The 24001-nt window shown below is 37.3% G+C and overlaps 1 protein-coding gene across 1 annotated transcript in view; it reads right to left on the reverse strand.

Annotated features, from left to right (window-relative positions):
- The window catches only part of LOC108924238 (titin-like), a 162790-nt gene that overhangs the window by 115839 nt on the left and 22950 nt on the right, over positions 1 to 24001 (reverse strand). The window contains exons 40-83 of the mRNA XM_029247484.1: positions 23647 to 23688; positions 18858 to 22628; positions 17922 to 18200; positions 17125 to 17688; positions 16596 to 16877; positions 16208 to 16486; positions 15845 to 16129; positions 15465 to 15743; positions 15074 to 15361; positions 14446 to 14724; positions 14052 to 14333; positions 13675 to 13953; positions 13281 to 13559; positions 12866 to 13144; positions 12499 to 12786; positions 12104 to 12382; positions 11731 to 12012; positions 11350 to 11628; positions 10974 to 11252; positions 10612 to 10890; positions 10210 to 10497; positions 9828 to 10106; positions 9297 to 9578; positions 8789 to 9067; positions 8408 to 8689; positions 8021 to 8299; positions 7646 to 7933; positions 7251 to 7529; positions 6870 to 7148; positions 6502 to 6780; positions 6125 to 6412; positions 5740 to 6027; positions 5235 to 5525; positions 4685 to 4972; positions 4388 to 4504; positions 3955 to 4240; positions 3656 to 3839; positions 3082 to 3165; positions 2623 to 2890; positions 2465 to 2500; positions 1015 to 1224; positions 847 to 924; positions 726 to 752; positions 539 to 601 (exon numbers count right to left, since the gene is read on the reverse strand). Of these exons, the coding sequence (XP_029103317.1) occupies positions 539 to 601; positions 726 to 752; positions 847 to 924; positions 1015 to 1224; positions 2465 to 2500; positions 2623 to 2890; positions 3082 to 3165; positions 3656 to 3839; positions 3955 to 4240; positions 4388 to 4504; positions 4685 to 4972; positions 5235 to 5525; positions 5740 to 6027; positions 6125 to 6412; positions 6502 to 6780; positions 6870 to 7148; positions 7251 to 7529; positions 7646 to 7933; positions 8021 to 8299; positions 8408 to 8689; positions 8789 to 9067; positions 9297 to 9578; positions 9828 to 10106; positions 10210 to 10497; positions 10612 to 10890; positions 10974 to 11252; positions 11350 to 11628; positions 11731 to 12012; positions 12104 to 12382; positions 12499 to 12786; positions 12866 to 13144; positions 13281 to 13559; positions 13675 to 13953; positions 14052 to 14333; positions 14446 to 14724; positions 15074 to 15361; positions 15465 to 15743; positions 15845 to 16129; positions 16208 to 16486; positions 16596 to 16877; positions 17125 to 17688; positions 17922 to 18200; positions 18858 to 22628; positions 23647 to 23688 (14475 nt within the window). The remainder of the gene's footprint in view (positions 1 to 538; positions 602 to 725; positions 753 to 846; positions 925 to 1014; positions 1225 to 2464; positions 2501 to 2622; positions 2891 to 3081; positions 3166 to 3655; positions 3840 to 3954; positions 4241 to 4387; positions 4505 to 4684; positions 4973 to 5234; positions 5526 to 5739; positions 6028 to 6124; positions 6413 to 6501; positions 6781 to 6869; positions 7149 to 7250; positions 7530 to 7645; positions 7934 to 8020; positions 8300 to 8407; positions 8690 to 8788; positions 9068 to 9296; positions 9579 to 9827; positions 10107 to 10209; positions 10498 to 10611; positions 10891 to 10973; positions 11253 to 11349; positions 11629 to 11730; positions 12013 to 12103; positions 12383 to 12498; positions 12787 to 12865; positions 13145 to 13280; positions 13560 to 13674; positions 13954 to 14051; positions 14334 to 14445; positions 14725 to 15073; positions 15362 to 15464; positions 15744 to 15844; positions 16130 to 16207; positions 16487 to 16595; positions 16878 to 17124; positions 17689 to 17921; positions 18201 to 18857; positions 22629 to 23646; positions 23689 to 24001) is intronic.

Genomic DNA, 24001 nt, shown 5'->3' on the forward strand with positions numbered 1-24001 from the left:
AACTGTTAAGAAGAAAGCACATGTTAAACATGCAGGCAGCAAACAGCATGGTGACTGGGGCAGCCACTTTGTCATCTAAAGTTTGCAGCTTTGAATCTACATCCCTGCTTTACTTACCCTGAACTACTTCAGAAAAAACACTGGGGTATAAATGGAAAAATCATTGTAAAGTTGTTTCAGAGTTGCCTTGGGCAAAGATCAGCAAAGTGAAGGTTAATAATGTTAAAATGCTGTGAAGGACATTTTTTTTTTCCAAGAGGTAAGAAAAATTTTAAAATGTTAAAAGAAAATGTTAATGATGAATGTTTGTACTGACTGTACTGCACTGAAGAAAAATACATACATCAAAAAAGCAAAGACATCAAATTTGTAAAATTGTGCTTGTAAACTTGTTCTTCTCATTTTTATTTTGTATTCACAATAATCCCTGCACTCAGCTTTAAAAAAAAGTATGCAATTGAGGACTTTCAGGTATTTGAAAGGAGAGCATAAATAATTAGGTTGAATTATATTATTGAAATTCATAATGCGTTTTTACCTCTCGGAGTGATTGATGATGGCATGCCAGGCACTTGTATAGATGACTCAGGAACATCTAAAACTTGACAGATTCAAAAGTATTTGAAGATATACAGTGCCATGAAATTGCAGTTGATCAATGTAAAGTAATTTATATGTGTAACAAGGTTTGTTTTACGATTTGAATCTGAACATACAATACTCACCAGTGGGATATTTTCCTGCATTAATTTCTGTGGATAAAGAAAGGAAAACTGTTACATCACTTGTAAAATAGGAGCACAAATGGGTAAATATAGTACAAAATTATTCATTACCAATACTAACCTTTGCTGGAAAGGTAAAGTTCGGCAGTGCTCTTTGCTTCACCATTTGGTTCCAACCGTGCAATCACTGAATAGACACCTAAAAAGTTAAAATTACAAGTGAATTCCAAATGACTGATTTCATGGAACTAAAATGGAAAATAAAAGACGATGAATTGACTAAACACACCTTCATCCTCCGATGTAACATTGTGAATGATCATAAAGTGACGGCGACCTTCACTTCGAAAGCTGTATTTCAGACTTTCTTTGAGTTCCCATGTGCCTTTGTACCATGTAACAATGGCGCTGTCGAACGAGACTTCACATTCAAAGATGGCTGACTGACGTTCATTCACCTCGATGTTCTGGATACGCTTGGTGAAATGGATTTGGTTGGCTACATAAGGAGGAAAAATTAAAACTCAGAATCAAAATTGACTTTTGGAGATTTGTAACTCCTCACCATACTTTTGAAAAAAGTACATCAAAGTACATAAAGTATATAATTTTTGTAAAAGTATATCAAAATGCATATTTGGTGTGATGCAAAATAAAAAGTGGTCTTCTGCATATCAGGAGATCACGTTACGAGAATAGACAGGAGTAATAAAATCAGTTATAACCATTTCTTCGGTAGATTGTATAACAAACTAGATACAGAACCAGGAACCATTCCATAAGATTCATGTCAAAAGTATAACACATATAATGTACAGTGAAGTATATTGTGCTCATGATGAGTAATAAATCAGGAAAAAATGTATAATACATAAAAAAAATAAAAAGAAATCAAGCATACCTCAAAATCAGCCTATTAAAGTGCATAGATATAATTACAATTCCTCTAATGCAAAAAAAAGTGTTTTTTTATCCTTCTTGAAACCATTTAAGGTTTTTAAAGAAAGCACCTTTTGCTAGATCCAGATACATTTGGTCTAGTGTTAAATACTTTTTAGTTCCATTTCTTTATCTGTTGAAGGATTTAAAAAAAAAAAAATGAAACAGTTAAGACTACAAAGCAATTCTGTCCCCTGAAATTATTTATTTATTCATTATTTTTTAAGGTTCCTTCATCTAATGGCCTGACTTCTAATCCTGTACTTTAAAAAAAAATGTCTCTTTATTTTTGTATCCACTGTTATTGGTGTTAAAAATTTAATATGCTAAAACATTAATCCTGTAATTAAAACTGTCATTACTCAACAGTGATTTCTTAAATTTCCAGTAACCTCTGAATACCTATAGCATCATTAGTGCCTCTCAAATGTAGGGTGTCAGGGAAAGGTCATTCCAAAGAGATAATGGTTGTGTCACAGTTAACAAAAAGGACCCAGGTAGATACATGAAAACAGCAATTGTCTGGTACAGCACCGAAATCACCACGGATAAAAGTGTGATATACAGTCCTCATACAGTATTTTACCTGAAGTTCTTTACATTTTCCAGAAATTTCACTAAAAAAAGAATTTTTGATGTAGCAATTTCCATTCACATTGCTAAGAACGAACTCTTCCTTCTGTTGGCACGATCCAACCAGTTGTTGAGTTACATTACTTCCTTGTAAACACTATTGTGATTTAGGTGCAAGACATTTTGTTAGAAAATGAATGACTTGATGAATGTGTTGCATTCCTTACCAGTAACAGGACTCATGTGTTCCTCCTCTTTAGCTTCTGTAGGTTGAAAATGAAAAACAACAATGTGAATTGTAGTATTTATTTAAAATTGAATGTAATAATGAATTTAAAATGGGTCATGCAAGTAAAACAAAAGAAAGTTCAAACAAGACGCTTACCATTAACTGTTAATCTAGCACTGGAGATATGTGGGCCACAAACAATGCGATAGTTTCCTTGATCAACAGATTGACAGTTTTTGATTGTTAATAGGTGACGGTCACCTACAACTGTGATTTCATACTTGTCATTAGACTCAAGCTTCTGGGTCCCTTTATACCAAGTGAGAGTGATCTCAGGGTAATTGATCTTGATCTCACACTCAAACACTGCCTGATTATCTTTTACTGTGGTTTGATCTGTTATGTCCTTGACCAGAGTGATAGGCTGAAAAAAGTGAAATTTTGTATTTAATTGGTTTATTCCCATGAATTATTATTTTTTATATTTTGTATTAAAATAGATAAGCCATCATTCTTTCAGAAAAAAACAAAAACAAATCAGGAACTGAGACAAAACAGTGAAAAGGGTTCATTTAATGTTAATACCAAAAAGTGTATTATTTCATTTTTGCATACCTCAGTCTGTTCCATTCTTCTTTGCAAGTCAGAGACTAACTTTACTAAATCCAAATTTGACTCCCGGTCTGCATATTCCACTTCCTGGACCACATAAAAACAGTCCTTAGTAACAATCAGGAGAAATTTCAAATTTAGACAGTTATACTGAAGATAGCACTGTTGATTTCTGTTTCTTTTTTTCATAGCAGTACAAAATTTTTAAAAGATATCTGGAAACTATACTTAAAAACTTATAGTTCTAGTTCAAGTTTATTGTCATAGGTACAAGTACCATGTACAAGTATTATGAAATTCTTCCTGAATGCTTCTCCACAGACTATGGAGAAAGATAGAGACAATAGAAATACTGCACAAACAAAACAATGACAATGACAGTGAGTAGTGCAACAGCAATAGCAATAAATAATGGTAACAGTGATAACAATAATACCAGCTGACAGCCAGAGAACTCAGAACAAGAAAATGAGAATGAGAATGCTTAAAGTGGCAGTTTAATTTACCAATGTGCTTGGGAGGAGCAGACAAACTCTAGTTACTAAAGGTATCAAGATATCATGCAATAGTCACTTACTGGACTTCCAGTTTCATGTTCCTTCTCTTTCTTTATGCATTCAATAGCCTGAAGGAGGCCACGGAAGTCTGTAATTCCATACATACGAGCATATTTTTCATACTCTTTTGGATCCACGTTCCTCAGTAAAGCAACAATGTCAATTTCTTGGGCTTCTTTCGGACTCTTCTGTTTGGAAGGTGTCCTAATAAAAAGGCAGAAAAAGCAAGTCCATCAAATGTGTTCATTTTTTGGAAAATGTTTTATTAAGAAGCAGCATCTCAGCAAAATAACTTGTTTACACAATATATTATACTTACTTCTTCAGTTTAGCTCGTAAATCCCCCTCAAGAAGAGTCGCTTCTTTCTTTTCCTCTACCTTTAAGTCAGTACTGCATTCAATTTCTCCATGTTTGTTCAGTGCAACACATCTATACTGGCCAGAGTCTGTTCTGGTCACCTCTCGGATCTCTAGCTTACAATCCTGTCCCTTCTGTTCAACAGTGATGCGACCACCATGAGTGATCTGCCTCCACTTGCCCTTCATCCATTTGACACTGGGAATGGGGTCACCCCCAACTTTAGCAAAGAATGTCGCTGTGCCCTCTGGAAATTAAACATTAGAAAATGTAAGGACAATATACAAACATAAAGCAATTTGCATTGTGTAGTTAACATAGTGCGACACAAGAGGTAACACTTTCTAATCTGTACTTGATGTAATGTACATTCTTGAATTCCTTGGGAACCTACTTTCAGTTACTTTAACACTCTTAGGTTCATCAACGAAGAACAGGTTTTCCAATTTCTTGACAGGTTTTGCAAGTGCTGGCATGGCTTCAGCAGCTGCTGGTGCGACACCTGCTTTTTCTGAATAAAAAATTCACAGATTCATGAAGACCATTACTTTTTATACAAAGGACATTCAATTATTAACACTGAAAATAATACCTGAAGGCAAAAGGTTTCACTTTTAATATTTTTATAAATAGTCTCAATACAAAAACTGTACCCATGAACAAATAGTGGTACAATGTGCATACAGAATACCTTTGATGGTCACCCTGGACTTGGAGAATTCATTTCCGGCATCATTTGTGACCTTGCACAGATAGTCACCACCATCTGATTTAGAAGTAGCGCTGATTTCCAAAGTCGCAGTGCCTTCGACAAAGGTAATTCTCATATTAGCTGATGATGTTATCTCTTTCCTGTCCTTCATCCACTGGATCGTCAGAGGTGGAGATCCCCGAACCTGACAGCTCAGATGCAGACTCTCACCCTCATTAACTGATACTGCTTTGAGTGGGCGATCAAACATTGGGGGCATCTTTTGCTCTGGATTGGGAAAAAGCAGTGTGAGTCAAACACAGTCACAAATTAGTTTGTGTAGAGCTCTGTTTCAAAAACTGTGAAAAATTTCTGAATTCAATAAAGAAATACATTGCATATAAAAGTAATCAATAAAATAACTGCATTTCAAAAACAGAAAATTAATGTAGTGAATAAGAAATAAAGCCCAAGAGTAAACAAATCAGTGGAATATCTACAATTCACAATTAAAGTGGACCAAACAAGCTGAGGAAAGTCAAAATTATACCTGTGATAGAAAGAGAGACCTGATAAGAGGCACTACCGGCTTCATTACTTGCTTGGCAGGTGTAAGTGCCACTATCCGAGAGCTGAGCCTTCTTTATACTCAGTACAGCTACATTGCTTCTGAAGGAGATCTCCACATTGTCAGAACTGTAGATTTCACAGTTGTCTCTAAACCAGCTAATGCTCATAGGTTGAGATCCAGCAACACGCCCTTCTAGCTTCACCACCTTCCCCTCAACATCCACCATCACTTCCGAAGGCTTTTTTGTAAAGGATGGGGGGATTTTGCGCTCTGAAACAAAAGAAGATTTATTACATCTACAAATATGGCAAATCATTTCAAAACCACAAATTAATCAATGAATATAAAGGCAAAAGTAAAAATATACACGGAAAATACACAGATTAGGAAAGCATTTGTAAATGAAAAGATCTTGGAGAATTAGATAAGAGAATTGGGCACAGACTGAAATACCTATTACAATATGATGTAAATCACAAAATACCTTTTACTGAAACCTGAGTGGTGCAAGAGTCCTTTCCGATATCGTTACTCGCATGGCAAGAGTACTGGCCGGAATCTGCTTTATCTGCTTTCAAAATAGTGAGATGTGGAGAGTTTTCCAGACAGGAGATTTTATAGTTTCCTGCTGCACGAATATCTTTATGATCCTTTGACCAAGTTACTTTTATTGGTAAAGATCCAGTCATGTGACATTCAAGATCTACACTGTCTCCAACCAAAACTTCCACGGGCTGCAGCTTTTTATCAAAGACCGGGGGATATCTTGGTTCTAAAAGTGAATTGAAAGAGCAGGGAAATGTAATTACCGTCAGTTCAGTAGACAGAAGAGCAAGAAAGATGCATCTCGCATCTAAACAAAAACAAACCTTGTAGTGTGAGTTTGGCTCTACAAGATGCTGTTCCAACACTGTTGGTAGCTACACACGTATATTCCCCTGAGTGTCTCATTTCACCTCTGGATATGGTTAAAACAGCGGAATTATCATCAAAAGACATTGAGTATTCATCACCGTGTTGTAAAGATTCACCATCTTTAAGCCAAGAAACTTCCATAGGAGAAGACCCTGCAACACGGCATTCAAATCTAACTGGCTGTCCTTCAGTCTGCTGAAGGCTCATTATTTTCTTGGGGAAAGAAGGTGGTGTTTTAGCCTCTGAAACAGAATTAAATAAGCATTAGTAAAAATACACAGTAGCACTGTATGTGTCATTTTAGAAGAAATTTTTGACTGTAGCGCATCACCTTGCACTGTTAAGCGACAACTTGAAGATGCAGATCCTATGCGGTTTTCAGCTTTACAAGTATATTCACCAATATCACTTTTGCAAACTTTAGATAATTTCAGGCAGGCAATCCCTCTGCTGAACTCAATTTTGCAGGCAGCAGAAGACCGCACTTTCCCATCTACCTTAAACCATGAAACTTTAATTTCAGGTGTTCCTCCTATTTGGCATTTCAGACAAACTGCATCTCCAACAGTCACATCCATTGGTTCCAAATTTTCAATAAAGTATGGTGGTTCTGAAGTAAAGATGTAAAATTGTTATAGATTTGAAAATTATACAACAGACACCTGTTTAAATTACAGTCCAATTTGTATGGCAACAAACCTAAAATGGACACTTGAGTGTGACATGAATCACTTCCAGCTCCATTGGAAACTTCACAGGAGTATTTCCCACTATCATCTTTGTCACAGTTGAGACACTCAAGTATGCAGGAGCTCTCAGTGGTTGTGATGTTATATTTGTAAGAGGAATAGAGCTCATGACCATCTTTAAACCATTTCACTTGTATTTCTGGGCTTCCAGCATATGTGCATTCAAGAAACAGCAATTTTCCTATTTCAACAGCCAGGTCCTTCAGCTTCTTTACAAAATGTGCAGGTTCTAAGTGAAACAATGAAGAAAACATAAATCGCGCGCTAAAAATCCTGAAGAAACATAACAAGAAGGTGATATTAAGAAAACAACTAAAATATGTCGACCAACCTTTTACAAATAGACTGACAGGGCAATTTTCCTTCCCAGCATCATTAATTACTTGACATGTATACTCTCCTGCATGGGACTTATCAATCTTGAACAGCTTAAGAGTAGCAATATTTCCTTGAAGGGCAATTTCACATCCTTGCCCAGATATAATCTCTTTGCTACCCCTGAACCATTTCAGTTTAAGTGGAGCACTTCCTTTGACAATGGCTGAAAAGGTAACATCTGTGCCTGGCAGTGCTTCCAAAGGTTGTGGTCGTTCAACAAAAGAAGGTGGTTCTAATCATAAAAATGTATTAAGAAAGAAGGTTTAGTATTTTCTCAAAGAATGTACGGATGCATTATACTCTAGATATGAAACTAAAGCTATACCATCTTATTAAGAAATTACCCACCTTTTACATACAAAGTAGCACTTGTCTCACTGGCCCCAGCAGTGTTTACAGCTTTACATGTGTAAACCCCAGAATCAGAGAGTTTAAGAATGGGCATATTCAAGGTGCAAGTGTTGTCACAAAAGGCAACTTCATGGTTTGGTCCACTTGTTATCTCTTCTCCATCATGGTACCAAGAAATAATGAAAGGCGGTGAACCTGAGACTTTACAGTCCATCTGGCCAGGCTTACCCACGATCAGATGAGAGTCCTTCAACTTCCGTATGAATGTTGGGGGTATGATTTTATCTGTTTAAAGAGATGGTTACTGTTTTTAAGCTCAAAAAAAAAACAAAAAACCAGAATAGAATGACACCATAAAATATGCGAACTAACCTAAGACAGTCAGAGAGATTTTGCAGAGGTCACACCCAACTTCATTTTTAATTTCAAATGTGTACTCTCCAGAGTCAAGACTCTCTACTGAAAGGACCTTTAGAGTAGACACCATTTTTGAGAAGGTAATTTTGTACTTTTTGCCAGAGGACAGTTCTACCCCATCTTTAAACCATTTTGGTTTAAGCTCTGGTGTCCCAGCTACTGTAACTTCTAATGCAGCTGTGTCTCCTGCTGTGACACTGAAGGACTCAGGTCTATCCACAATTGATGCAGGTTCTGAAAACAGGGAAAATCATTTTCATAAACATGAAAGAACAAAAGAAGGCTTACTCATTGCTTAAACATCTATAGCATTAAAATATGTTCTTCAATGCGTGTACTAACCTAGCACAGTTAACTTAGCAACAGACTCCACAACTCCGGAATCATTTTTAACTTGACATGTGTATTTGCCGGCACAGGTTTCATCAGCCTTAAAAATTCTTAGGGTGGTTTGGTTATCTTCAAAGGTAATTTTTCTGTTGTCACCATCTCTCAGAACATGGTCTTTGTCTTGCACCCAAGACACCGTCATTGGTTGGGAGCCTTTGACAGTGGCAATAAATGTTGCCTCTTCACCAGAAATGACTGACAGATTGGACAATTTCTTCACAAACACAGGTGGCTCTGAAAACCAGGGAATGGTTTTTAAGTAAACCATTAAGGTGAAAAGAAGTCAGTGTAAACTAAATACAAACAACAACGATTTAAGTGCATTTCACTGACCTCTAAGTTTAACTGTGCTACTGCAGGTGTCACTTCCTACATTGTTCAATGCTCTGCACTGATATTCACCAACATCAGAGGCATCCAAACTGAGAATATGCAGAGTAACTGAGCAACCCTCAAGAACAAACTTGTACTTTCTACTCTCCTTGACGGGCTTTTTATCTTTGTACCAGGTGATCTCAAAAGGTGGAGTTCCTTTTAGCTCACAGTCAAGACTTGCATCTCTTCCTCGTGTGCCTTCCACAGATGTGGGTACTTTGATGAAAGATGGTGGATCTAAAAAGCAACATTTTTCATAAGACATGACCATATAACTCAGTCATGAAGAAAATAATGACAAACAAACATGGCCAAATTTTCTGAAAAATAAGGTCTAAATGTTAAATGTTGCAATCACATAATTTCACAAAAAGCCAATATGAAACTAAGCCTACAGCTACAGCAGTTCTGAAAAATGAGATTAAAACCTGATCCTGATCGATGTAAAAAATGTTCTAGATCTAACCTTTCACGATGAGTGTTGTGCTACAGCTAATGCTTCCAGCATCATTTTGAGCTTCACATGTATAGATGCCATCATCTTCAAATCTTGAGATGGGAATTTCGAGAACTGCCACTGAGTCTACAAATGACATCTTGTAGTTTCCACCTTCAGCAATTACATTTTCATTCTTGTACCACAATATTCGAATTAAGGGAGTGCCAATCACTTTGCATTCAAGACGCAGTGCCTCATATTGTTTGACAAACTTAGTGGGTGGCAGTTTCAGTACAAATTCTGGAGGTTCTGCAAAAAAAAAAAAAAAAAAAAAAAACAAACATTATTAATGTACAGGAAACACTAAGTCAAAGAAATAAGACCGCAGAATCACATTTTGACAATTGTCGCCAAAACAAAAGAAGACATGCTTCTCATTGCTTTCTGACAAAAGACATGGTTATCTTTAGAGAAAGATGTGGCAACTGAGCGTAAAGAGATAGGAATGAAAGAGTCATAACTAAGTAATGACAGAGCAAAAAAAGAGAAGATTCCAACCTTTCACCAGTAATTCAGCAGTACACCTTGCTGTACCAGCATCGTTGCTAACTTGACAAGTATAAATCCCACTTTGCGACACTCCGACAGTATAAAGGTCTAAAAAGCATGAAGACCCCTCCAATCCAGTAAAACATGAGGGTCCAGTAATCAGTTCTGTCTCTTCTTTGAACCATTTCACTGTAAATGGAGGTGTTCCTTTCAAAGTACTCTTAAATCGCACCGTAGAATTAGGAAGAACGGCTTGAGGTTCCAGTTTTAAAGCAAAACCTGGTGGCTCTAAAAATGTTTCAGGAAAAGAAAAACATTACACAAAGATAGTTAACTGGCAACTTTAAAACAGATGTGTCAGATTTTATATATTTAAGTTTATCATTCTGACCTTTTACTATCAGCGAACCCCTGCATTCACAAGTTCCTGCTTTGTTTGTCAATTTGCAAACATATTCACCGCCATCAGCTTTCTCTAAGTGCTCTATATCCAAGGACACATAGTTGTCTTCTTGAAGAAGTTTATACTTTGTTCCAGCAGAAATTATATTACCATCTTTCTGCCATTCGACAGAAATTGGAAGAGAACCAGAGAATGTGCACTGGATTTTCACAAAAGATCCCAAAACTTCATGCATTTCCCTCAGTGGTTTGAGGAAGGAAGGAGCAATGATTTGTTCTGTTTTCAAGAAAACACAAAGAATATTTTCAGTTGAATGTGTTGTTTCTTAAGAACTCAGTAACATTGTGATTTTCTTCTGGATTTACTGTATATTAAGAAATGTGCACCAACCTAGTACAACTAAAGTGACTTTGCAATGGCACACTCCAAAGGCATTAGCAACTTCAAACATATAGTCTCCACCATCACCAGTCTGCGCAGACTGAATTTTAAAACTACTGATATTATTTTCAAAACTGAGTTTGTAGTGTCTGCTGGATGTCAGCTCTTTTCCATCTTTTAGCCATCTGACTTTGAGCTCTGGAGTGCCAGACACTTTGCATTCGAAACTGACAGGATCGCCAGCTGTCACATTTATCATCTCGGGTTTTTCTGTAATCTGGGGTGGTTCTAAAACAAATACAAGATAAGCATTAATGATTTCAACTGAGTACTTGGTAAGCACACATATATTCTAAAAACTTTGCACCAACCTTGCACCACAAGGGTCGCAAAGCTCTTCACAAGCCCTGCCTCGTTCGTGACCTGACAAGTGTATCTCCCACTATGGCTAGCCTCACAAGCCATAATTCTTAGAGAGGCAGTATTGTCCTCAAACTTCTGTTCAATATTAGCATCTTCCACAAGCCAGTCTTCATCTTTTTGCCACTGCACAGTCAGTGGAGGTGAACCCGCCACAACACACTGAAATTCAGCCGTTTTTCCCAAGAAAACAGCAACATTCTGGATCTTCTTCACGAATGATGGCGGTTCTGATATTGGGGTATTACAAAGTAAAGTTACTTATATTTTATTTTAACCAATAACCACAAAGGATCCATTATTTTTAATACATTGTAAGAAACTAACCTTTCGTGCGCAGCGCAGCTGCGCAAGAGCATTTTCCCACCTCATTTGCGACAGTACACTGATAGTCACCAACATCTAATGCCTCGCATTTCAGTATTGCAAAGCTGACAAAACCATTGCTCTGTAAAACTATGTGCCTTTTGTCAGGTGTGATTTCTTTAGCATCTTTTTGCCAAGACACCTCAAACGGAGGCGTGCCTGTAACTTGGCATTTGAAAGAGGCATCGGAGCCGTTTACGACTTCGAGAGGTGTTAATTCCTGTACAAAAGCAGGGGGCTCTGAAATGAAAAAACATAATTAAATGAATTACTACAATCAACACAGTGCACACATTAAGATATACACCAGAACATAATGTTGCATGAACTATAGACACCAACCTTTCACTTTCAGCTCCATACTGCAGCTTTCACTACCTGCTTCATTGCGTGCCTCACAGTAATATACTCCACTGTCTTTAGTTTCAGTACACAATATCTCCAAGCTCACCAAGGAGTTCTCATATGACATTTTAAACTTGTCACTGGGACTGATCTCATTTCCATCTTTAAACCAGTAGATGTCTATTTCAGGTGTGCCAACCACCTGGCATTCAAATCTCACAGTTTGTCCAATTTTTGTTACCGTTATTCTCTCGGGTTTCTTGGTGAATTTTGGAGGCTCTAAAATAGAAGCCATACATGTTAAAATTTATTTACAAGGCATATTTAAGAAATATGAATTTGTAGAAAAGGAATCTGTGCAATTAATAACCTTTCACAAAGAGCGCTGCTTGGCAAAATTCAGAGCCAACATCGTTGCAGATTTCACACGAGTACTCTCCAGAATCGGATGTCTTCGTAAAGAACAACTCCAGTAAACTGGAGGTATTATCCTTCTGAATGGCACATTGGGAGCTGGATAAAATCTCCTTACTGTCTTTGAACCACTTAATGGTCAGTGGTGGAGTACCACTAAACAGTACACTGAATTGCACTCTTGATCCAGGCAAGACATCAGCAGAGTTAGGCTTTTCTAAAATAATAGGGGGCTCTACAGGTGAATAAAGAAAAAAATTGAGCATCACAAATTTTCTTGTTTTGTAATTCATAATAAATCAATAATTGTGATCAATATCTCAAAAAAGAAAAAAGTCAAAATCTGCAAACCTTTAACAAACAACGTGCCAGAGCACTGGTCACTGCCAGCTTCATTTTTGGCAATGCATGTGTAACTGCCAGAGTCTGAGCTATCGAGTCGGCTGATCTCCAGAAATGCTGTGTTTTCAAAGAAAGTGCATTTGTGCTTGTCATCAGCTGTTATCTCCTTATTATCTTTGTACCAGCATACATTTATAGGGAGAGAACCAGAGATCAGGCACTCCAGATGGGCAAATGACCCTTTAATGCTGTCTACTGATTTCAGTTTCCTTGTGAAAGATGGCTTGATTATTTGATCTGTATAATATAAAGGAAATTGAGTTAGAATTCATATAAAGCGAAACTTTAAAAAACCGACACTCACCAACATACTAACCTAAAACTGTGACTGTAGCTTCACAAGTGCTGCTACCAACATCATTGGAAATCTCAAAAATGTATTCTCCACCATCTCTCTTGTCAGCAGAAAGAATCTTTAACATTGAATTCTTATCTGTGTGATGAACCTTGTACTTTTGACCAGTTGTCAACTCCTTCCCATCTTTAAGCCACCTGGCTTTAAGAACTTTAGTTCCTGAAAATCTGCACTCCAGTGTGGCTGGATCCCCAGCTGTAACACTAATAGACTTTGCTTTTTCAGTAATGTGAGCTGGTTCTAAAGAAACAAAATAATAAAATAGAAAAAAATATATGAAAACATTAATCGGGGAAATAAAGATTCTGATTTTCTTTAGATATCAATGCTCAATACCAACAAATGATTAACTGGTTAATTAATATTTACAACTAACCTTTAACAATCAACGAGGCAGAACATTTTTGACTTCCAGCTTCATTCTTTGCCTGGCAAATGTACTTCCCTTCATGTTTTAGTTGAATATTTGTGATATGCAGCTGTACTGTTTGATCCTCATAAAAAAACTTTATGTTTTCATCTTCTTTAAGCTCACGATCATCTTTTAGCCACAAAATAGCAATTGGCAAAGATCCCTTCAAAGAGCACTGCATTGTTATTTCACTGCCTACAACAGAATTTATGTTCTCGATTTTTTGCACAAAACTTGGGGGTTCTAGTGAAAAAATCAAAAAAGGACAGCAGCTGACAATGTGTATAAAACCCAACGTTAAAACAATTTCCACGAATATGCATTACCAAAAATGAATCAACTTTAATCACCAACTAACCTTTCAATGCCACCTGACAGTCGCAAGAAGACTCTCCTACTTCATTTGTAACTATGCACTGATAATTTCCAACATCTCCGACTTCACATTTCAGAATCTGGAGGGCAACTGCGTCTTCAAATATGTTTATCTTGTGTTTCTTATCATTTCTTATTATCTTATTGTCTCTATACCAGGTAACTTCAAAAGGAGATGAACCTGAGATATTTCCTTCCAACACAACATCAGAACCTTTCACAACTTCTTTGGATTCAAAGGCTTTCAAAAATGTTGGTGGTTCTAAAATAAAAACATAAAAATTCATGCCATCTGCCAAAACAATTTCTATAAGTTATACTGTATGTACCAAAATTAATTTTAAAAGATTTCATACAGACCTTTGACTGTAACTACACAGTTACATCGGTCACAACCGGCTTCACTAGATGCCTCACAAATGTAGTGGCCACTGTCATCAACAGCGCTCTTGACAATCTGTAGAGTAGCTACCGAGTTGCTGAAGGTCATTTGGTATTTATCATCAGAAGTGATTTCAGTCTCATTCTTGAACCACTTAATTTTGATTGTGGGACTGCCAGTTACTTTGCATTCCAAGATAATCGTACTTCCACTTTTTACAAGTTTGGAAGACTCAAGCTTCATTACGAACTTTGGCGGTTCTGGAAGGACAGGAGATTAATTTAATAGCAAAACATTATGAAGAACTTAAAAGAAAGAAAGCAAAATAAGCTGACAGCAAAAAAAAAAAAAAAAAGGTAAAAATGAAAGCACCTTTCACAAACAAGATAGCGGTGCAAGTCACTTTCCCAGCATCATTGGCCACTTGGCAAGTGTAATTATCTGAATCAGTGGGTTTCACCGAGTGCAGTTCCATGAAAGTTGAAGATGCATCTTTCTTGACAAAACATGTTCCTCCGGTGGACATTTCCTCATCCCCTTTGAACCATTTGATAGTAAATGGTGGTGTTCCGGTAAAAGCACTTTTTAGGATCACGGTAGATCCCGGGATTACATCCTGGGAATCAGGTTTAATGATGAAAGCCGGAGGTTCTAGATTTTGTATAGAGGAAAACATATATTTATGAATAAAACTGAAAAACAGCTAAGAGAAATACAGGATTTAAAATAGCAAATCACGCTGTAACCTTTACAGTAATAGTATGTTATCTGTGGTATATTAAATCTACACACCACGTTCAGTTACCATGCATTTCATTTATCTCAGCCTTAATACAGAGCAAGTCATCTACTGCACAAGATTAATAAATGCAAAAGTGTTTACAGAAATGGTTAAAAAAAAAGTAGTTATTCAGAAAGTAAATTGTTTAAAACATTATCTGAATTCAGATTTAAAATTTAGAAGTTTTTTTTTAAAAATCAAATTCAACATTGTTCAAACCTTTCACAGACATGGTTCCACTGGTTTCTTTGTATCCTGCGGTATTTGTTGCCCGACAGGTATACAGTCCTGCATCAGACTTCTCTAACTGAAAGATTCCCAAAGCTGCTGTATTCTCTTTGAAATCCATCTGGTATTTCGCGCTGGCTTTTATTTCTTTCTCATCCTTGTACCACGAAATCGTTATGGGCTGAGACCCAGAAACTTTGCACTCCATACTGACATTCATGCCAATATTTCCATCAATTTTTTTAAGATTTTTTGTGAATGATGGCGGAATGATTCGATCTGTTCAACAGGAACAAAATATAGTCCCTTGACAATAGTACAAATCAGTAAGCAGGTAATAGATTTTTTTTTAAAAAAATCTAAAGATAAATAAAAAACAAACCTAACACAGTAACAGAACACGAGCACTGATCTTTGCCAACACGATTTGCCACTTCTACTGTGTATTCACAGCTGTCTCCTTTTTCTGCTGCAAGAATTTTCAAAACTGCTACATTGTCCTTAAACATCATTTTATACTTCCGGCTTGCAGTCATCTCCTTGCCATCTCGGAACCATTTCACTTTGAGTTCTGGGCTTCCTGACACCGTGCACTCTAAAGTCACCGGCTCACCTGCAGTCACGCTAACAGATGGTGTTTTATCCACAATTTGAGCAGGTTCTAAAATGAAATTACACCATTTAAGTTGTTTAATAATGACAGAACATGTAACAATCGGTTAAATTTTGTGAAAATGCCAAACTTGAAAGATGTTAACTAACCTTCAACTGACAAAGTAGCTTCACATTGCTGTTTCCCAGCCTCGTTTTCAGCTTGGCAAGTATATTTGCCACTGTGTGTTACGTTCACCGTTTTTATAGCAAGAACAGCAACATTATTCTCAAATGTCATTGTTACATTGGCATCATCTTCAGCACTCAGAATTTCAGAATCCTTTAGCCATTTGACAGTGATTGGGGCTGAACCTTTTAGACTTCCTTGTAGTCTAACAGAATTTCCCAAAATGGCAGAAGTGTTTTCAATTTTCTTGAAGAATGAAGGTGGCTCTGGATTTAAAAAACACGCTATTAATATATGTAATACAAAGAATACCTTATAAGAGTTACAGATGGATGCTTACTAACCTTTTAATCTGCCTGTTGACTTGCAGGAGATTTTACCAACATCATTTGATACAACGCACTGGTAATCCCCGATATCTGCACTTTCAAATGAATTAACCTCCAAAGTTGCTATGTTGTCCTGACATACAATTTTATACTTTTTATCAGAGGAAATTGGTTTCTTGTTCTTATACCAGCTCACTTCAAATGGAGCTGTGCCACTTACTTCACATTCAAATAAAGCAGTGGTCCCCTTTACTACTTCTACTGTCTGTAATTCCTTTTTGAAAGAAGGAGGTTCTGCAAAAAATAAACATAAGACATCCAGAACATTTGCAAACTCTTTAAGAGGAGAAAGAATAATCTCAGTGATGACAAAGAGCATGTGAAGATCTGTACTCTTACACACCTTTTACAGTTACAGAACTACTGCAGCTTTCACAACCAGCTTCATTTAACACTTCACACGTATAATGTCCACTGTCAGCCACAGTAAGATGAGACATTTCTAGGGTGGCTTGACCATCTTTGAATGTGATTTTGTGCTTCTCTCCAGTGGTCAGCTCTTTGTCATTCATAAACCAGGTGACATGGAGCTCAGGTGAGCCCTTAACAGTGCACTGCATTCGTGCCGTAGCACCCTGTTTCCACAGGATCTTGGGTTCCAATCTCTTAAGGAAGGTTGGGGGTTCTAAGGAATATATTTCAATTTCAAAGAAAAAAAACAAGTCAAAAAAGATAAACAAAGTCCAAATACAAAAAAAGATTCAGTCAAGAGAATACAAAGACAGAATTCAAGATGTTTCTTGAAGCATATGAAGCGCAGAGAATTATAGTTTTCCACTTTTCACAGTTTAAAGATTATTAATCTCCACAGCTGCAGATCAGCTTCTTCACAAACACTGCACACATCTGGAAATTTACCTCCACACTCTTACCTTGGACAGTTATTGTCGAAGAGCAGCTACTGCTTCCTGCATCATTTGCAGCTGTACAGGTGTATGTCCCTGTGTCTTTAAGCTTTGCATGTGGAATCTCAAGAGCTACAATCTTGTCCTCAAATGTAAGTTTAAGATCCATAGAGTTATGCAATTTCCTGCCATCCCTGGTCCAAGTGATACCCACTCCTGTGTCTTCATCTACCTGGCACTCGAGGCGTAGCGGGTTGCCCACAGCTACTGTCATTGGTGTCAAGGTTTTTACAAAACTGGGCTTGTCAATTACACTCAGTTCTGTGCAACACATGTCCGTTCCAACAATATTTGATGCTTTGCAAATGTAAGTGCCCTGATCAGCAACTTGAAGTTTGACAATTTCAAGTGTATATCTGTTCTTGTCCACAGATGCACGGTAGTTTTCTCCCGAAGAAATGGAAACATTGTCCTTTTGCCACACAACACTCAGTGGTGTAGAGCCAGTAACTACGCACTGAATGCTGGCTTGTTTTCCCACATATAATGTCATTGGTTCAGGCTTGGTAGTAAAAACTGGTGGGAAAACTTCTACAAAAATGTAAGACACAGAAAACACATACATGCTAAACAAGCATAGCAAATGCAAAATATTTAAGATGCATTACAGATAAACTTTTCAACTGTGAAGTAGGTAACTTTTGCAAGTTTATGAATTTTCAAATCATTTATGAAGTATGGATATTTACATTAGTATTCTGCGATCCATAATAAGCGAAACAGTGTTTAGATACTTTGAATTTCATGAAGACAAGTCAACTTACCAGACACATTCAGGAAAGCTGAACAACTGTCACTCCCATGTTGATTTGTAGCTTTACATGTATATTCTCCAGTGTCAGCTTTGGTTAGGTTTAAAAGTTCCATCGAGGTGGTCAGGTGATGACTGAAGATCTTGCACTTCTCACTCTCTCTCACCTCGATGCCAGCCTTATACCACTTGAATTTCACGTTGGGTGCTTCCTCTATCTCACACTCAAACTTGGCACGATTGCCAACACTGACTTCCAAAGGTTGGATTTTGTGCTTAAAAACAGGTGCCACTGTATTGTGTACGAAGGTTGACAAGAGAGAAAAAAGAAAAATAATTAACCCCGCTGGAAATAATTCTCAGAGAAATAGTTAAGTGGGGACGTGATCAGCTGGAACGATGATGATAGGGATGCAAATACTAGTAATCCAGGGAGTGACTGAAAAGAAATGGTGGAAACGGTTAGAAGGAAGAAAACCATATCAAGTCAGAGTTGTAAAGTAACAACTAGGGGAAAAAACATGCAAAAAACCAAGGTGGTGCTCATTACACAAGATGGAAGATGAAATGTAATTGATGAAAATGACCAAGAGAAATTAAAAATAGTGGAAAAAGTGAATTTTTGAAAATTAAATCCATATTTAATTTTTACATGGACATGGGGATGAAACTCAACTAAAATTTATTGTTCATTAGTGATGATTTCAAATACAGATTAATTAAGACTAACAATGCACATATCCAAAACAGCTAATGTAATGTTAACACAAAAAATAAGATTTTGCTAATAAAAAGATTCAGATTATTCGAATCCTAAGGTTACATATTTAAAGTAAAAGATAAACACTTGTTAGTAATAATGTAAAGTGTTACTGAACTGTATGAACCATTTAAGAAAAAATTTGTTAATTTCCAAATTGTCAGCTATAGAATATCCCCAATATCCAACCTCTTAAAACAACTGTGAGCTTTGACGATGTTGAAGTCTTGCCAGCTTCGTTCACTGCCTCACAGACATATTCTCCTTCGTGCTTCTCCTTGATAACCTTGTTGATTACGAGTGTGTAAGTATCATGGTCCTTGGAACACTTGAACTCTTTGCCAGACTTAGCCAATTTTCCATTAAAAAACCAATTGACTTGTTTAACACATCTAATTGTTACAGAGAAAGTAACTGTACTATGCTCATCCACAGCTTTGTCTTCCAGAAATGTTTCTATAACTGGATAATCTTTGGCAAATTGTTCAACACCTTCTTTTTGCACGTCAACTCTAGACAAGTGTATCGGAATTTGTGCCGGAGATATGTCAGAATATGAATGTGCTCCCCCACCATCTATCTGCTGGCCTTTTACTGTCACAGTTTTCTGTTCTTGCCTATTCATCTGCACTGATTCTTTATATTCTTCTGCAGTGGTCTTTATTACCTTAATACTCTCTGTAAGTGTGGATACGTTTTCCCGTGATTCTTGTATTGTAGTTTTGTCCCAGACTTTAACACTTTGAAAGGCAGCTTGAGATTCAGTCTTCAGTGCGGCCAACTGAACTTTGGGTGACGTAAACTCTGTAACATTTTCTGCACATGTAACAGCTTTCACCACAGTGGGTAGAACTTCTTCGGAAGATGTTCCACTTACCTGTAGCCTGTCTGGCCTATCTATTTGCTTTATTCCAGGCTTTTCTGAACTCATAACATGCTGTTCCTGATAGATAAGAGAACAAAAAGCTGCCTGAAGCTCACTCTTTAAATCAGCAGTCTGAGGGTAATCGCCATCAAAAGCGATAGTTACTTCCAAAGGTGCACCGCTTGTTATGACAAGGTACGTAAAGGTTGTATATTTAGGTTCTTTGCATATCTTAACTTCCTTTACTTCCACAGTATCCAAACTTTGAACAACTTCAGCTAGTAGCAGTGGCTGTTCTTGTGCTACAGCAGACTGCAGTGCATTCTTTAGCTGCTGTTTGATGTCCAGGCTGAATGATTTTGGTGTCTGAATAATAAAAGTAAGTTCCTTTGGTAGTGTCTGACTTTCTTGTGACTCATGCACCTTTAAGGCTTGTTTTGGCTGCATTATCATACAGACTGTATTTGTATCTGATTTTTGTAATTCTTGAGATTTTTCACCAATTATTATTTGCTTCTCTTCCATCAATATAGATTTTCTTACAGACTGTCCTTCCTGAATTTGAGTGGCAAAATCTTGTTCTGCTGCGTCCAGAACAATGCTGCTTTCGGTTGAGATTGCCTTCTCCTCAATGTAAACTAGCTCCGTTGGGATTTTTGACTCAAATTTAGCTTGACAATTACATTTCTCTACAACACTTAGAATATCAGTGTGTCCCTCTTCAAGAGTTTTATTGTCCTCTGTTGTCATTAAGTGCATAATGTTCCAGCGATCCTCCTTCTGAACTAATGCACGTTGCTGTTTCACATCAGTGGTGAAAGGACTTTCCTTAGGTAACTGCATTGGTTCTGAAATAACCTGGAGGATATTTTGAGGTTTTCGTTCTTTTTTATGCTCTGGGTAAACCCCTATCACTGAGCTATCAATATCTTCTGAAAAATCAGCTGTCAATTCCCTTTTTTCTTCAGCTGTTACTGCTTGTTTGCGCACTTTTTCCAGCTTCTCAACTGCTATTTGCTGCTCAGGTTTTTCAGCTTTAAGTATGTCCTCTTTAGGTAATATACACTCTACTTCAATGGACTGAAGATGAAATGTGGCAGGTTTCTCTTTTATTGCCTGAACAGAAAAAGTTCTTTCCTCTGAATAAAACTTAGACGACTCTTCATATGAGATAGATTTCTGTTCATCCATAGTTACTGTGTACAAAAGAGGCGGGCTTTTTATAATATCAGTTTTTTCAGCCACTGGTTTTTTACAAATGAATCTGCCCTCAGACGGTAGTACATTCTGATCTTGTATAACTTGCAAATGCAGGGCCTGTTTCCCTTCCTCTTGAAATGAGAGACACACGGCACTTTCTAAATCAGGTATTTGTTTAGTTTTTTCAGCTTGGAGCTCCTGTCTTTCTTCAGTAGTCAGACATGACTTAAGATTAGTATCCTTACATTTTATGGCCTTCTCTTCTTTCAGCCTATGCACATCAAACGTCTCCTCTTTAGATAAAAAATATTTTTTTTCAGTGATGGATGCTTGAGCAGGCTTTAACTCCTCTTTAATAGCTGAAGAAGTGGTAGACTCTGAAATGGATAACTCTGTTACATGAGCTTCAGAAAACTGCTGTTTCTCTGTAGATGTAGCAGAATACAGTATCTTAACACCTTCTTTGACATTGTAGCTTTTTTCCACCTCAGGCATTGGAATAATCTCTGAACCCTCATCCACAATATAAAGCCTGGTTTCTTCATGATGACTGCTAACACAATGTCTTGGCTCTGGAGTTGACTCCATTTTCTTTGTTTTCCCTTCACTTAAAATCTCTGTTGTACTACTCAAGGGTGTAACTTCCTCAGCAACAGCAGACATGATCTTTGAGGGTTTTTCCCAAGTTACCTGAAGCTCTATGGCCTCAGGGCTCTCAATGTGATCAACGTGTTGTTCTCTGAAACCCTGGCACTCCTGAACTGCAGAGGCAAATGAGGTTGCATGAAACTGTTGTATTGGGGCTAGTGCAGAAGGAAGAGGCTGGGCAGGGGCCACAGTAACTCCCTCTTCCACATTTTTTGACTGCAGCACTGCAGCTTGTTGAGTAACCCGCTCTTTGTGAAGAGTTGCAACAGATACATCAATCTCTCGCAAGGAGTCCACCTGTTCACTAGCTATTGTCCTCCGGTTCTCAGTACCAATAGTGTACACTAGCTTTTGTCCAGACTGAAGGCTAGCTCTGGCCTCTCCAGGTAGATGCACCATGTACAGACGGGATTCAGTGGCTTCTTCAGTTTTAGAGGCTTTGTAACTGTGCTGCTTTGTAACAGTCATGTCCTTGTGCTGGTGAGACACTAGCTTGTGGAAAACAACCAGTTCCGCACTGCAGGAGGACTCCCCAGAAGGATTTGACGCTCTGCATGTATAGATGCCACTGTCTTCCACCTTCAGGTCTTTAATGTTTAAGGAGCTAAAACCATCTGGATTACTCAGTAGTTTGAAGCGCTTGCTAGGTTGAATTTGGAATCTTTCTCTGAACCATTTTACCTCTGGATAAGGATTCCCAGTTAGTTTGTACTGAAAATCAGCCTGACTTCCTTCAGTGCACAAAATTGTTTTAATAGGCACAGAAAAAAGAGGGGGTTGTCCAGTTACTTCAAATTTTTCCCCAACACAGTGTTCTAGTTCTTTCACTTCCACATATAAAAAAGCTTTGCTAGTTGCCTGACCAGACCTGTTGCTGGCAGTACAAGAGTATTCGCCTTCATACTCAGTCTTCACCTGTGAAATAATTAAATTGTACTCATCCTTCTCTTGAACAAATGTGTAAACTGATGAAGATGTAATAGCCCTCCCATTGTGAAACCACTGAATATTAGGTTTTGGGATGCCAGAAACTGTGACAGTAAATTTAACCATCTCTCCAACACTGGCATGTGCAGATGAAAGCTGGCTAACAAAAACGGGTCCTTCATTTTTGTTTGCTAAGGTGCTAGAAAAGATTTTGGACTCTGGCTTGAGTTCAAGTATTTTGGTTTTTTCAGTAAACTCTAAGCTGCTACTGTGATATTCCTGTTCTTCTTCTTCTTTTGTGATGGTCAGTTTCAAAAAATCTGTGTAAAGAAATAATGAAGATTAAGTTTTCCTGAAAATACAAAGCACAAATACAAAGTACACACACACACATTTTCAGAACCGCTCGTCCCATACAGGGTCACAGGGAACCGGAGCCTACCCGGCAACACAGGGCGTAAGGCCGGAGGGGGAGGGGACACACCCAGGACAGGACACCAGTCCGTCACAAGGCACCCCAAGCAGGACTCAAACCCCAGACCCACTGGACAGCAGGACTGTGGTCCAACCCACTGCGCCACCGCACCCCCAACCAAATACAAAGTACATTTTTTAAAATCTAACTACTGTCCAGTTTCATCTTTAAAAATCTGTTTTAAATTCAATATGATTACTGAGGAAAATCATACTTTTTGACAAAAGAAATAAAAAAAAAAGAAAAATTCATAAATTTTTTCACTGTAAAATCTTAAATTTAGATTAGTAGCTTGTTAAAATTTTATATACACATATATATTTTACATGCCGAAGAGCACCGGAAGAAAAAGTTCTCTTTTAGAAAGTTATCATTCCAAAGCAGGTTCTCATTCTCAAAAGACAGAGCACATATATGGGCAGCTCACATCAGTTGGGGTGGCATATTTCATATAAAAAAGCAATCTGCTTCTCAGGTGTCCAAGACTGCTTACATACACTATGTTGGAATTACAGGCTAAAGAGATGTGCCAGATTCAGCCATTGGTGGCCAATCTCTACTGGACTTGTAGTGACAGAGTCACCTGAAGTCTTCTCCATTTATGCATCTGTATCTGCCAATCAGTCTACTATTAATTTAAGCAAGGTTTTTTCCTTTTCTTCTGCTGTAGCAAGTGAAATTCCAATACATAAACAATGTATTTAACAAAGTTAAATTCCAGAAGGGACATCATATAAACCTGAGAATATAACAAATATATATGAATTTCAATGCATACTTGTGTTTCTTTTTAAAACCAATGTTACTGGGCAACAAGAATGACTATATCTTGTAAATTAAATAATGGTGTTAGTGTGCATTACCTTCCACATCCTCAGTTTCCAACTCTGTCTCAGTTTTCATGTCTGAAAACAGATGAAATGTCATGCATTAGCACAAAGCAGAACATTGCTCTGTTCAAATGATAAACCATGATAAGCAAATGTATTTGCTCTACTTTGCAAATTTTCATAAAATCACCATAGATAACATATTCATTAAAATCCAGAAAAAAATTAGCCAAAATTTTGAGCAAATTTAAAAGATACTGAGATGTAAAACAGCTACAGTATACCCTTGTTTAAACCCTCAATAAACCCATATAAACCTCTTTCTAAATTTAAAAAATGTATTGCATAGTACATTTTTTTTAACTGAACAGCATGTCTTTGGACTGTG

Source organism: Scleropages formosus, chromosome 21, assembly GCF_900964775.1.
Source record: "Scleropages formosus chromosome 21, fSclFor1.1, whole genome shotgun sequence".
Taxonomy (NCBI): Eukaryota; Metazoa; Chordata; class Actinopteri; order Osteoglossiformes; family Osteoglossidae; genus Scleropages; species Scleropages formosus.